General features: G+C 30.0%; 4 protein-coding genes across 5 annotated transcripts; 2 read left to right on the forward strand and 2 right to left on the reverse strand.

The window, feature by feature from the left end:
• Window positions 1–3,954: 3,954 nt before the first annotated feature.
• On the reverse strand, window positions 3,955–5,988 carry LOC111037353 (isoaspartyl peptidase/L-asparaginase). Its single transcript, XM_022319882.1, is given in 4 exon segments — window positions 3,955–4,666; window positions 4,726–4,961; window positions 5,038–5,263; window positions 5,334–5,988. Coding segments are annotated over 4 exon segments (933 nt in total). The 5' UTR covers window positions 5,602–5,988; the 3' UTR covers window positions 3,955–4,463.
• Window positions 5,989–7,037: 1,049 nt separating this feature from the next.
• LOC111037356 (60S ribosomal protein L31) lies at window positions 7,038–8,895 on the reverse strand. 2 transcript variants are annotated; one of them, XM_022319885.1, is made up of 3 exons: window positions 8,764–8,895; window positions 8,192–8,436; window positions 7,038–7,243 (listed from the first exon to the last, which is right to left on the reverse strand). In XM_022319885.1, the coding sequence occupies exons 2-3, from the start codon at window positions 8,413–8,415 to the stop codon at window positions 7,093–7,095; spliced, it is 375 nt and encodes a 124-aa protein (XP_022175577.1). In that variant the 5' UTR covers window positions 8,416–8,436; window positions 8,764–8,895; the 3' UTR covers window positions 7,038–7,092. The 2 variants fall into 2 exon arrangements, with proteins under 2 accessions (XP_022175577.1, XP_022175578.1); XM_022319886.1 differs by having other exon boundaries at window positions 7,045–7,243; window positions 8,685–8,812.
• A 108-nt stretch (window positions 8,896–9,003) lies between these two features.
• LOC111037354 (cell cycle checkpoint protein RAD1-like) lies at window positions 9,004–11,252 on the forward strand. Its single transcript, XM_022319883.1, has 6 exons — window positions 9,004–9,355; window positions 9,918–10,016; window positions 10,084–10,238; window positions 10,299–10,533; window positions 10,610–10,816; window positions 11,007–11,252. Exons 1-6 carry the CDS (start codon window positions 9,248–9,250, stop codon window positions 11,031–11,033), a joined length of 831 nt encoding a protein of 276 aa, XP_022175575.1. The 5' UTR covers window positions 9,004–9,247; the 3' UTR covers window positions 11,034–11,252.
• A 70-nt stretch (window positions 11,253–11,322) lies between these two features.
• On the forward strand, window positions 11,323–15,213 carry LOC111037355. The gene is made up of 2 exons (XM_022319884.1): window positions 11,323–11,435; window positions 14,738–15,213. Exons 1-2 carry the CDS (start codon window positions 11,433–11,435, stop codon window positions 15,170–15,172), a joined length of 438 nt encoding a protein of 145 aa, XP_022175576.1. The 5' UTR covers window positions 11,323–11,432; the 3' UTR covers window positions 15,173–15,213.
• Window positions 15,214–15,342: the final 129 nt, after the last annotated feature.

Consider the following 15,342-nt stretch of genomic DNA (forward strand, 5'->3'; position numbering starts at 1 on the left):
AGCCAGTAGCCTAACAAGAATTTATACTATCTACCAAAGAATACGTCGTTTAAAACCAAAATGGTGCAGAGATAAAAAAAAATATAACATATACAAGCACAGTGAAGTTCCATTAATAGACACTCGTCGGAGGGGTATATAATATATATAGTATATTATAATAATATTTTATATATTTTTAAACCTAACGGTTAACAGTGGAGTGCTGAACTGCAGATTTTATCCTTGAGACAAGACAAAAGTATAAGGACCTAGCCGAAATACTTATAGATTTTTTGTTGTCATTTTTTTTTTTACCGCAAAGAACGACATTTTAATTGTAATTTAATAAATAATTTTTGTATTTTTAACATTTGCCGAACACACCAACCCATTTAAAAAGTGAGTTGGTATAATTGACTCGGTAAAATCTTCTCTGGCAAGCCACGGATATACTCCGCTCGGCGTTGACGATGTAGGGACAGATACATAATATTATTATGATATTATTCCAACAGCGTCGGAAACCAAATCGTGTGATGGTGCGCGTGCGCGCGCGCGCGTGTATGTGCGTGTATGTATATATATTATAGGGGACTACCACCGCACGCCCCGCCCCTATGACTAAAAGCTATCCAAATCAAACAAACCGACACGAACTTGCAGAAACACGTCATAAATATATACGTACAAAACATACAGTCGTAAAATAAGTCGTCGTCGCCTCCACCGCCGCCAGCGTCATATGCCCGCGTAACCATGGCGAAAAGTTATTTGCACAAATCCATATTTGTACCTACGCCGCACCCGCACGGTCGTTTACGTTTACCCGCACACACATATAACATAATTTATATATACAATATATCTACCTATATAATATTTCTGAGTTATTTTTTTGTCACTCACGTTAGTTTAATACGCAGAGTGGTGACAACATTTAATTCTCAATTTAAAACCTCACACTGCGCATAATATTATGGTATAGATTCGGATATATTTCCGGTTTCGTCGTATTTTTTTCCGTCCGACCGATATTTAATATTATTTTGACTTTAAATATTATAACTGCGCCTACAACGGAGTCAAAATATACCTAAACGGCCAAACGTACGTCGTACACATATTTGTGTGCTCTCGTTGATGGTCGTATCGACTCACCTGTCATATTAGATCAATTTAATTTTAGAATCCCAGTTTTTGATTCCCGTAGTATTATCCTGTTCTAGATTCCTTTTTTTTCAGCTTATGATTTATTAAACAGTTCTTCTCTACGAATGATGAGAATAGCGAACGATGATTCATCTTTCATTCATCCCAAATAGGGTAGGTACTAAACCAGTTGGCAGCCACAGAAAAGTTAACTACTTTATGTGTTACTGTTTTGAATGTTAAACTTATTTATAATTTAGTTTTAATTAATAAATATTAAAAAATCACTAACTAACGCCAGGGGAACTGAGAAGTAAGATTAGGTTAGGTCCATTACACATTTACGCGTCTATAAAACAACTGCGACCTAGGCATATTAAGCAATTTTAAATTTGAATCCATTATTATTTTACTATACATAATTATACAGGTTTTAGTGACGTCAATTGCAATTCACAAATAATTAATGAGTTATAAAGTTCAAGTTCTAAAAAAACTAAACTTAACTAACTTAGAGTTAAAATTTAATTAGTACAATATAGCAATATAATATGCAGTTACTACCTATAGGTACCTACGTACAATATAAGTACATGTTAAGGTGACCAGTTGCCAGTTGGGTACCACCCTGTAGTTGTCGAGTGGGTCACTGTAATGGCTGGCATTTTGAATTTAATGCTATACCTCTATTATTGTATTTTATTCAATTTATAATATACAAAAAACACCTAGCTTTATAGTTAGTACCTACTACCATACTGACTAGCGTAGAACAGTTTGAATAAGTTTACGATGTTTAATAAATAGACAATACCTTAAAATAAATTAATCTAAACATTTTAAAAATATCATTGCATCATTGCACACCTTAGGTAAGGTACCTATAGTAAAATTTATAATGTACGTAAAAGTTTCAAATTACAATTTCTATTTCTTACTTCCTACCTGAGATGTTTACGTCGCGACTGTACTCCACCCTTCCTCAATTTCAGCAACGCATCAATCCCTTGAAAGCCAACCGTCAAATATCTTGGTGTCACATATTTTGACAAACGACTAACCTAGTAGCCGCATTTATCATCCAAGCTTCAACAAAGTTATCAACGCCTAGCAATGCTGTTCCCTATTTTAAACAGGAAATCAACTTAAGATGTAGAATGTTTCCGTACTTATTTACAAGCAAATAGGTACTGCGCCATGTCATTTGCTTACTTATGCTTGTCCCATTTGGGGTAAACCGCAAATGTAAGCTGAAAAAAACTTCAAATATTTCCAAACAAGACCTTACACGAACAATAACAAAAGCTCCATGGTTTTTAAGATGCCAATATATTCCAAAGACCTCAAAATTCCATATCTTCAAGACCAGTGGCCCACATTAAAAATTTGGTCGATAGTTTCTTCAAGTCTATTCAGAAGTCAACAGGATCAATGCAGTACCAACATAACACAGGACCACCGATCCAACTCCACCTAAGCCGTGGTTGCCCCACCAAATCGCTTAAATAAACGATTAGCATTAAGCCATCGCAATAACTATTTGTCAATTGTCTCTGCCCGAGATGGTGCAAATTACAAACGCAGTTTAAACATTTAGGACCGAGGCTAGAACCCGGAACCGTGTAACAAATAATTAAGATAGCACCTCGTCGTGTCGTGTAGTGTTCCTTAATATTTAATACGTTGGTAGCAAAATGTTGGTCACACGTTACCTACAAGTTGAATATATTCAACTCTTCACGACATGATGAGGTGTGAACACGATTAAAGATATATCTAACCTAACCTAACCTAGATATATCTTTAATCGTGGGTGTGAATCCACCTTGAAGTTAAACGAATATATAACTATACATATTGGTATATAACATATTGCCCGTACTGACAACTGACTACTGGTATAGACAGTATAGTTGTTGATCATCGCTCGTGAACGTGGATATTGGAATTTTTTTTGATAAAATATTCTTGTTCAAATTTACTTGTTCTGCTTTGGCAGTTTAGCATGGATTGTAAATATTTAGTAAAAAAATTTTAACTTTTTTTCTTTTCAACTTGTTCTGTGTAAGCATGTAAGTATTGTAAGTTAAGGCCTAAGGCGGTGTTAATTGCATCTATGTAATATGCACTAATTACACGACTCATTGCTTTGGTGTGCTCCTGACCTGCATTTAAAGTTTAATGTTACTTTTCTTTCTTTTTAACTTGTAACCTAACCTTTTAAGTTGTAAAAGTGACGAGTTGAATAGAAAAAAGTAACATTTAACTTTAAACTTAGCCTTGGGAGCACACCAAAGCAGTGCAGTTGGAGTGCAAAAACAGGCAGCCAGGTTATTGCAGTGGGAATGCAGTGAGACGAGTCTGTTCACTGCTTTACACCAATGCAGTGAACACCGCCTTAGATTTTAACTTGCATGTTTCAATAATTCTTTAATTTAACAAGTTAACAGAAATTAGTCCAATATATCAAATGTTTACATTCTGAAAAACATAATCAACAAAAATTATTTATGGTGAATTGAAATTAGACTAGCCAAATTGTTTAGTCTCAATTAAAATTGTTAAATTATTTTTAGAACTATTATATTATTTTTGACTACCTGAATGGTTAATTTACAGTTTCAAAAAAAAACTATTTTCAAACAAAAAATTTAATAGTAGAAAAAATTAAATAAGTACCTAATAATGTTATTTAATCTATGGTAATAATAACTGAATAAAGTAGTAACTAAGTTCTGAAATACTAGTCCTTAAAACTTTATCAAACCATGCTTATACTAAGTCAGTAACATCTAAGTAATGATTTAAGGTTAAAGAGTGGTGTGAATATTTTTAATTATTTTATTTGAAATCCCAATTCTTGTTTTGACAAGCAAAATCTTCTGGTTTCTGTTTACCCTTTTAACACAATGAATCTATTAAAACTTATTAATATTTACTGTAAATCTGTAATGTTGAAAAACTATTCAAAAATGTGTTCTTTTTTTGACATTTTATTGCCACTGTCCATTTGTCTAGTACTCTTATCTAACCTAACCACATTTATTAAATACATTGATATTACATGCAAAAACTAATAAGTAGTAACCAATTTTGTAAATGGTTAGGTTATGGTTGCCAATAATATTAATGATTGTTAAAAGTATTATAATTGTGTAGTAATTTACTTCATGGTAAAACAACGACAATATTTTGATTAATATTATTTATGGTTATAATAAATTAATAAGCATTCAGAAATATTAGTACATTTACACTATTTAAAAAACAAATTAAACCTATTCAAATAAAATTTATTAAATATTTGGTTCTGTAATCTCATTGGTTTTGTTTTACAGGTTAACTGTAAACTGTTGGCCTTTTTTAATTCCATAATAAATGATTCCATTTTTCAAGAAGGCCCATGCCATCTTAGGAGAAGAAAAACCAATGCCAACATCCCTATTTTTGGAAATAACAATAGCTCCAGCGCTACCACCCACACGGGCTGACATGCCGTCACATGCTTTCTGAGCTGCAATGTCTGGCGCTTCGCCTAAATAATATAAAATATATTAGAAATAAATATAATTTTTAGATAGTAATAATTTGTACCATTTTCCAAGTTTTGCATTATTCTTTGAGCCAAACAATAGCGCATTATACTATCACCGTGGCCAGTGGTTGAAATGGTGCCTACAGTATTATCACAGTAACCACCAGCACCAGGAACAGGTGTATCACCAACCCTACCTGCCATTTTGCCGGTGATTCCTCCTGTTGAAGTACACGACACCATATGCCCGCTGTTTCCATCCATACCAATAGCACCAACAGTGCCAACACCTCCACTACAAAACATAATATATATTATATTATGTTAAACAGACAATTTTTATTTATAGACATATATTAATATATTATTACTGTCCAATTTCAGTTGTGATGGGTTCACTACCCGATTTCAAAAAATTGTCCAAGCCTATTTTTGCATCACTTGTTATCAGATAATCATCGCTGACAGTTTAAAATCCCAATTTTTGGGCAAACTCATTAGCACTTGCACCCATCAAAAATACATGAGGTGTATTCTCCATAACTTTTCTGGCCAAGGCTATTGGATGTGCGATGTTTCTTACACCAGTAACACTTCCTATAATCAAACAAAAATAAATTTTACATTTATCATATTATATATTTTATAGGTACTGAATATTTCTTACCAGCCTTCATGTCTTTTCCTTCCATAATAAGAGCTTCCATTTCAATTTCTCCCTTTAGATTTAATACTGATCCACGGCCTGCATTGAATGCCGGTTCATCTTCCATATACTCAACAGCGGCTTGACAAGCATCCGTAATAGATGATGTTTTTTTATAGGTTTCATGAGCTTTTCTGATGGCAGTTATAATTCCATCAAACTTTGGTTGATCCCGGTTATCTGGTATATTTCCTGCTCCACCATGTACAACAATCACTGGTTCAGACATTACAATCGGATACCAGAAATAATCTTAAATACAATGGTTTAACATCAACAGCATCAACACTAAATGTTAAAAGCTAGATTTAGTACCTACTACCCTGCCTAATATATATTTAATGTAGGTATGATAGTGTTTTCGTATTAGTAATCAAATCATAATTTATACCACAGATTAAACAATGTTATTTAACCTGTAATTATACTGTAAAATACGTGTACAGTAATCTACTAATCTGTTTACTGTTAAGAGTTTACCAAGGTGGATATATCCACCTTGGCGTTTACTAAATAGTAAATACCAATATGCAATGCAATAAAATATACAAATATTAAGTAAAAAAATGTATAAAACAATTGATAGACCATTTAGCCATGTGATAGACATAATATTTTAACAAGTGTTTTATCTCTTATCAATTAAACTATGGAATACTGATTAATAGCTTATATAATTATATAAATATTAACTTCAGCGTTAAGTTTCATTAAATTTTGTATTCAGTTCAGTGTATTGACTATTTAGTACACCAGACACCAAAACACGGGCTAAGATAATATATTCTATTATTAAGATTAAAAACTTAAGTTATACTTATTATATACATTTAAGTTTTTATACAATTTTACTCATAGGCCATAGGAGTAATAACCGTACCTGACACAGTGATACTTTTAAAAGTTTTTAATTTCTAGTCTATAACAGTTATTTATTATTATTATACTGTATACCATAGTAGTACAGTGGATTTCGCTTAATGTGGGCACGTTGGGACCAGCCCAGTTTGCCCATAAAAACCGAATTAACATTGTTAATATAAGTTTGTATTGGGACCAGCTCTGTTTGCCCACAATAAGCGGATTTCACTGTATAGTGCTATAGTATGCCTAAGCACATTTACGTTAAAATCATAGATATATACAAAGTAATTTTTTAAACATGCTCACACCCATTTTTTTCTTTTAATAATACTTTAATTCAAATATTATGACTTTGTTTTTTAGAATTTTAAAATACATCTACTTTCTCAAATGAGCACCCCTACTGAAAATTATTTAGCAGGCGATTTTCTTGAACATTTTATGCATCTTTTTCAAAGCTCGTGCCTCATACTTCAGTGAAGCACCATTTTCCTTATGAAACATTTAAATTTTCTGCTTGTATAAATATTGTTCAACATGTGGGAGTATATCTCTGAATCTAATCTTTAGATTATGTATATTTCATCATACTGAAATACCAATGAGGCAGAGCAATTTTTTGTTTGGCTAATAGAGGATTATACATGTATATTAATAGCAGGATTAATAAGATTTTTATCATTAATCACTGGTTATCTAAATAAAATTTGTTAAAAACTAATGAAGGATCTTCAAAATTGATTTTTAAAACATAGGAAACTTATGAATTAATGAAAAATTAATAAAATACACGGTAAAATATTAACAATTTATCATTTTATACTTATTTATTATCAAAGACAAAGTGTTTACAAGTTTATTCTTCGGTTCCGTCAACATTTTCCGTACCCAATTTTTTGAATGTAGGTACATTCACCCAGGTAACCAAAGTGTATAACTTGTGTGGTGAATCTTCATCGTCATTTCGTCTCCTTGCTAATTGTACACGAATGCGGAATGGTACACTCCTACAAATTTAAATACACAAAGATTATAGAAAATAATTAGGAATTATTAACTATGTAATTTAACTAATTTAGCTAATTTATTTATGTAGAAACAAAAATATGAATGTATTAAGATAATAATATAATATAAATATATTTAACTGATTTAAAATGTTCATGAACAAATGCTCTTTTTTAAAAAGATAATATACAAAGGGGGTAGAATTAAACAAGAAATTAGGTATTTACTTTTAATTATGCATTTGAAGAACATATAATTTTGAATTCACATTTATAGAAAAATTAGAACCATTTTGAGATAACCTTAATTTGATAATTTTACTTATTTATATTTTTATAACCAAAAAACACAGTAAACCTTATTAATAGACACCTTCAAACATCAGTTATTTTTTTGAAAACAGACAACAAACTTAACCCCCTGAATCGCAAATAAAATTTCATCAGGTTACATATTTGTCAAAACTTTAATGAATTAATAAATGTAGTCACAGGGGTTCTATATTATTCACGGGTACTCTATTGATGTTAATTTAAAAAAAAATAGACTTTTGTGGTTATAACTGAAATCAAATAAAAATTATCTTTCAAAACATCAAATTTAATTTGTTTATAGCAGCATTACCTACAGACCTAGTTGCTACATATAATTCCAATTTTTAAATTAAACAGACAGTAAAGTTTGTAAGAAAAATCTGAATAATACAGTATTTGTGTGACATTTTAGCTTTTATATTATCCAAATCCACCAAAAAATTTACCTGTTTGAATAAGATACATATTTATATTACCCCGCTGACTATGATAACATAATAAATAATATCAAACACAAAAAAAATTCATACTATACAACTTATTAAAGCAGTTGGGACTGATATTTAAATAAGAAAAGAACAATAATTAATAATATAATACAAACTAACTAACAAATGAAAATATTTTACACACCTGATTCCTTTGGACCAGACGAACTTGTTCAACCTAGTGTCGATGCGCACATCTTGTGTGCCCATTTGTTGGGTGGCGAATTTGCGGATTTCTTTGATCGCACGAGGGGCTCGCTTCTTGAAGCCAATGTTCAAAAGCCTCTTGTGCATGTTAATGGTATACACACGAGTAACCACCTCATTGATCGCCGATTTACGTTTTCGTTCCCTAGTTAACTTAGCCATCTTATGATTTCGTCTGCAAGACTGCAATAGAACAAATTGATAACATTAATACAAATTTGGTACCTATCTCATCGACCATCGATCAACTCAATTTGGTTGGAAGATGTTTCGACAAGACTCGGTATTAAATCCTTAATAAATAAATCGATAAATAAGTACATAAGCGAACGGAAACGACCGCGAGTACTAATTTAACTTCGAATAAAATATGTTAGTTATTACGAATAAATCGAAAAAGTTCAAGAGTATATAGGTATTTATTGTATTACCCTAAACACTTCTCAGCAATAAATAAGTTATAATGAAGTTTTAGCAAAAGGATTGAGTTGGATAAAAACTTTAACTTACCCGAGTCAGACGAGACAGAACGAAGGATTATTTGCTAAAGAGACAAATTGTTTACAAAAATCTTTGTACATTAACCTAGAATGTTGATTACCACATTTTACACTCACGTCAACGATACAAAAATAAGCTTGGTCACACTGAAATCACTGATAACAGTAGATAAAAATTTAAAAATGATAAAATATTATCACGACCACAAATATAGATAAGAGATAAGATGGATTTTTGAATTTGAATATTTTTCATAATATCATATAATATTATGAAAATATTGATAATATGATTTAAGCCCTCCAATGTATGACTAACTTTAAATTTGATTTTTGACGCCAGTTTCATTACAATTAACTACTGGTTTAAAAATTAATAATTATCTTAGTTAAAAACAATACTGTTCTACTCGTTTTCTTTGTACTTAACTAAAATTGTATTATTATTCAAATATAAATATGTGATTCCAATATAATATAGAATATTCGTTAATATGGAGGTTGATGGTAATGATTCATTTGAAGAGAAATATCTTTTAGTTGCTAAAGCTGACAATGTCAAACACATTTCTTCTTTGTTGAAGGCAGTTAATTTTAAAGACGTAAGTTGTTCTCTAAATTAATATATTGTAATATTAATCAAACTCTTCAGTCTTTTTTCTAATCTATTGCTTTTAAATTTTATACTTCCACAATCAATAACTATCTCTCCACTAAACTCGTTTATTTAATTAACAAACACAAATAATAGAATACATCAAATCAACTTTGAATACTTGTAGTATTAATTAGTTTGGGGCCACAAAATTACAATTGTATCAAATTGGCAGATCATTTAATGTAAGGATGTGTCTAGACTTCTAAGTTCTAACCATAGAGGAGCAACGGGTGAGAGGAAAAAACTAAAAAGGGATTGATTTTTGCATGATAGTCTTAGGACGTATAATGAGAAAGGTCAGTGGGAGAGGTGTCAATTGGTCAATTAAGTCCCAAAGGAGGAGAGTAATCAAATAAATGTCAGCATCAATGCAGCAAAAGGCCAGGGAATGACTAGGAGAGTGAATAGAAGTCCTGAAAGGTGTGAACACATAATGTATATTAAAAACTACTTTGTAATGTTAAATAACAACAAGAAATGTAACTATAGAATTATGCTGTTTTCAGGTTGGTGTGTGTTTTGCAACTGAACATGGTTTAAAAATTGTGGTAGAAGATTCCAAATGTGTACAAGCAAATACTTTTATAGGCAGTGAAATATTTCAAGTATGTTATAATTATTGTATTTTCCTATGTTAAGAAGCAAATTATATAAAAATTAATTTTTTTTTAGGAATATCAGCTTAATGATGATACCGTTGCCTTTCGTGTTGATCTCAATACTCTGATCGAATGTCTCACAATCTTTGATGGGTGTTCAACTAATCCTAGTTCCACAACTGCTTTAAAGTTGACATACAAAGAATATGGTTCTCCAGTAAAATTATTGTAATTGTCTATAATAATATAAAATAAATTGACAATTATGAATCTGTATTTTAATCTTAGGTTAGAAGAAGGTGGAATCATTACCGACTGCTCGTTGAGGACAATGGAAGTGTTCGATATCTTAGACTTCAGTATACCAGCAGAATCGACTACGAGTAAAATTATATTAAGGTCCTCAGATTTTAAGGACATTCTCAGTGATATAGATAGTACATCTGATTACGTAGAATTTACATTTTCTGAAGAGCCACAGTTTTTTAAAATCTTAACTTCTGGAATTGCAGGAAAATGTAGTGTAAGTCAAATGTACCAAAATATCGAGTAATATTGATTATTGTATACCTACAATTGAATGTTTGTTTTTTTTTAAGGTTGAGATACCATCCAAAAGTGAAATAATGGAGCAGTTTGTTTGCAACACATCAATTACTGTCAAATATAAATATAAACAGATTAAACCCTTTTTAAAATGCATGAACATATCTCAAAAAACATTGATACGGACTAATGAGGAAGGACTTTTGTGCTGTCAATTCATGGTGCAAGTGGACAGCCATACTTGTTATTTAGAATATTTTGTGAGTAGACCATCTCACATTTCACATTTCACATTTATTGTTTTTTAATTTGAAAATACTACCTAATTAAAAGTATCACACAAATTACTAATTTTAAAAATGAATGCTATATAAACATAGTTATTGCCCTATTTACTTGTGATATTTAGATAAAAAGATTTATCTTAATTACTCCAATATTTTGTTTCAGTGCACACCGATTGTTGATGAAGACTGATGCATCAACTACAAACACAGGACATATTTTGTCGTTTCATATATTGCCTCTATTGATTGTTATTCAATTTTATCATATAAAATACAATATTACAATATACAATCTGAAAACTAAAAAAAATTAAAGTTGGTAATATTTCTGTGAAAAGTGTACATTTTTGTACATAAAGTATATAACATAAGAAATAAAAATAAATACTTTATATTTTGTTCCATGAAATATCTAAATATTTTTTCTTAATACAAAAACATTTTGTATTTATAGCATTCGTAAATACTAAACGTGTTTCGTTTTGATCTCTGCTAGTAAAGACTAAACACTAAACAGTAAAACAATTACAAGTTACAACTATAAGCTTACACAAATCCCGTCAACATTTGTGTCTAACAATTGTAAAGAATGGTAAGAGTATCACAAATACATTTTTTTGTACTAATAGACAGTATTGTAAAGTATTTGAATAAAAGTATTCAAATAATTTTTTCTGTATTAAATACCTTTTGAAATACTTTTATTTTTGAAGTATTTGAACGTGTTTTTTATTCCTTTAAATCTTAAGTTGTTTCTATTTGTAATCCTTGTTAAATAAAATACTGTGCTACCGTGAGCTATAGTTTGGTTAAATGTTTTTCTCCTAGAAATAGTTTATTATCGACAACAATCGAAACGGTTGACAACAATCGAAACTTACAAAAGTAGAATTTTTTCGAAATGCAAATTTTTTTTTAAAAAAAGGCTTAGAATTAATTTTTTTTCAAAATGTTTTTTAACCAAATTTGTGGTTTTTTACACCCAATGCATTGGTGAGATCAAAATTTACCTAACACACTTACTTTTGAAGTTTTTATACATTAACAACGAAAAATACTATTTTCAAAATTATTCCAAAATTCCTTTGAAAACTAGTAGAAAATCATTTTTTTTACTATACACAGTTCTAAATGAAAAAGTTTTTTGTGAAGTCACAATTAGTTTATGTGACTTAGTTTCAAAGCTAGAGATATTAAATTTTGCCTAATTTATGACGTTCTGAAAAATCTAATACAGGTAAATTGGTAGGTACATTTTTTCCGAAATAGCACCAATGCATCATTAATATCAGAAAACACCAACCCATTTTTAATTGACAGTTAGATAAAATATAAATAAATATAACATAATATAATTAGACCAATATAAAATAATCATATAACTACTTAAATAGAAAAGTACAATTTTAGTTAATTAAAAAAAAATGAAAATAAAGACGTGGTCGTCCGCACGATCTTATTACACTACAGTATTATTAAATTGTACGTAGGTACGCCTAATTATATTTATAAATTTTATATTATAATCTATAAATATTATGATATCATATTATCATATTTACACATTTTCACGTAATACACGTTCTTAGAATATATATATTTTCCAAGACCGTGACTTTATACAATATATTTAATGTCTTATCAATCTTACTACTGTTATATTAATAATTATTAATATTATGAAATTAAAATTGTCTAACGTTTTTATATACCAATGTATGAAGATGTAAATAACCTACATAGGCTAGAAATGTCGTTATGATAAAAAATGTAAAAAAACCATCTTCCTCTGTGCCTGAATCCGATTCTGCATTATTTATTTATAAATGACGTTTCTTTTTCAAAAATTATTCCTTTTGGATTATACACTTGTGCCCCCAGTTTAAAAAGTTCAACCGGTTTAGAGACGCTGAACGGAAAACCTTAAGGAACTGAATTTTTTTGCCAAATAACCAGCGTAAAATTTTTTTTTCGAAAATACTGGGTCATTGAGGCTTTGCCATAACTCCACATTCCTTCAATGTTGTAAGTATGTGCTCCAGTTTCCGGATTTTTAAATTTTACCGAAAGGTTTACTGACAAATGACTGTATCCCTTATCTTTTAAACAGTCTTAACTCTTAATGTTTTGATTGAAGCAATTTATATGTATAACTTGTTGAGTTAAATCAATTAAAGCACGAACTTACTTTCCAACAATAATTAGTCTTCCCTGCAAAATCCAATCCTTTATGGCCGTCAACAATGTTTCCTTGTCACGTTTCTCCGCCGGTGTAGGGAAACAATGACCCATTTCACGCTGAACTCCACCAAATACCCACTGGCCTTCGACGTGTGTCCCCTGTGTTATTTTAACCACCCGAATTTTGATTCATCAATTTCAATGGTTTTCCCAGTACCACCTACATACGAAGTTTTTTTAAGAATAATGCACTTAAGATTGTCTCACAGTGTGAACATTTTAATTTTTAACTTTTGAATACAATGCGCGTGGTATGGGCAGTGAATATACGTGTTTTTTGGAATTCGGCGCTACTGTCCGCAAATCTAAATTATCCCTCGACTTTGTATGCAAAACCACCTCAAGTAGAATAAGAATGTTAATACGTGAAAATTAAAACAAAACTTTTGAGCGTGGTAAATAAGGGTCTTTATAAATGTTAATATTTAATGATTAAACAAAATTAAAACATTTTGTGCTGAGATAGGTACCTACTACTATACCTATATGACTGTTTAAACTAAATTGAGTAACTAATCTTCTATACTTACCGATTTCTGGTGTCGAAGTATCGTCCCGCCAAATACAACTCGGTGGAAGGACGCCCATCAACATAATATGATTTCCAAGCAATAACAATTTGTTTAAGGATAAATTCGAGGGACACTTTTGGTCCACAAATATGCAAATGTCACAATTTGATAAACAGACAAGTGAGATTTAAAAAGTGTTTTTTTTTGAAACGACTGGTAAAAATCAAACTTAACTTTTTTTTGGTATTAGTATAGGGCTGTTGACATCGCCAAACATCTCTAACTTTGAAACTTAGTCACATAAACTAATTCTGACTTCACTAAAAACTTTTTCATTTAGAATTGTACATAGTAAAAAAAAATGATTTTCAACTAGTTTTCAAAGGAATTTTGGATTAGTTTTTAAAATGGTATTTTTCATTGTTAATGTGCAAAAACTTCAAAAGTAAGTATGATGCGTAAATTTTGAGCTCATCAAATGCATTGAAGGTAAAACCCACACACTTCGTTACAAAAAAATTCTAAGTATATTTTTTTAAAAACTTGCATTCTGAAAAAAATCTACTTTTGTAAGTTTGTTATCTATAATTTCAAAACGAAATCCGTCTGACCTTGTTTTCACATTATCATGTAACACCCAAAAACACATTTTTTTGGAGAAGAAAAACCTAAAAAAATCGATGGATTTCTAAACTAGAATTATGCCAAATTATCTTATAATTTTACTATATGAATATATTATTACAATACAAGTTATTTTACCAAAAAAATAGTAATCAATTATCATTATCGTTTATTGTCAATGACGATTGATGACAGTAGGGATATTCAAATACATATAGGATATAGCCATCTATAGTGTTCACTGTTCAGTGTTTAGTGTTGGGAGTGCAAGTGTACAATTAACATGCATAGACGATAGACCTTCAACTAAGTATAAGATCTATTGATCAGCATTTTGATTAGGTACTGAACAAATCATATTTTTAAAATGCAATAAACTAATTTTTTACTAAAATAAATTATTTGTAAATACAATTTTTATTTTGTGTTTATAATAGTTTACTACAAACAGTATTTGGGTGGGATTGTTTATAACAGAACTTATAAATCAGGAAAATGTTTTGCTTTTTTTTTGCAGTCTGACCAAATGAAACAAAACAGATCTTGGATCATTAATTGTTTTTCAAAATTAAGTTCAAACATTAAATACATTACCTCCATACCAATGAGAGTAGATTTTCTGAATCACTCACTAAACATCTTGGCAGATGATGTAAACGAATTCATTTACCTCACGCCTGAAACATATGTTTTGCAATCGACTCTTCATTTAGGAATTTTATCATTTGATTCCTGTCATCACGGCAAGTGGGTTCTGAGCTTTAATGATGAACCATCTATATTGGATTTCATTAAAACATTGAAGAAAAATGACGTTAAAGTGACAGACATTCAGAAATTGTTGTCAGAGAGAGTGCACATGGAAAATGCAATAATTAAAACAGTAACTGATGTAAGTTTCCCAAATTTTGTAGCTGAAGTGGAATACATCATGAAAAACAAAAATGTTTGATCATTGGAATTAATTTTAATCAAAAATAAGATTAATAATAATAATAATTATAATTATAATATTAAAAATTAAAATTAATATTTGTCTAAGATACTAAAATGTAAATATTATTTCATGTGTTAAGTACCTATATATTATTAAAAAATAAAATCTTTATGTTAAAATCCACT

Source organism: Myzus persicae, unplaced genomic scaffold, assembly GCF_001856785.1.
Source record: "Myzus persicae strain clone G006 unplaced genomic scaffold, MPER_G0061.0, whole genome shotgun sequence".
NCBI classification, from domain to species: domain Eukaryota; kingdom Metazoa; phylum Arthropoda; class Insecta; order Hemiptera; family Aphididae; genus Myzus; species Myzus persicae.

Excerpts from the sequence above, each read along its gene's own strand:
- LOC111037356 (XM_022319885.1), bottom strand. The coding sequence starts at position 8,415 with ATGGCTAAGTTAACTAGGGAACGAAAACGTAAATCGGCGATCAATGAG. Across the intron at positions 7,244-8,191 it reads GTCTGGTCCAAAGGAATCAG|GAGTGTACCATTCCGCATTC; the intron begins GTGTGTAAAATA and ends TTAAATTTGTAG.
- LOC111037354 (XM_022319883.1), top strand. The coding sequence starts at position 9,248 with ATGGAGGTTGATGGTAATGATTCATTTGAAGAGAAATATCTTTTAGTT. Across the intron at positions 10,017-10,083 it reads TAGGCAGTGAAATATTTCAA|GAATATCAGCTTAATGATGA; the intron begins GTATGTTATAAT and ends ATTTTTTTTTAG. Across the intron at positions 10,817-11,006 it reads CTTGTTATTTAGAATATTTT|TGCACACCGATTGTTGATGA; the intron begins GTGAGTAGACCA and ends ATTTTGTTTCAG.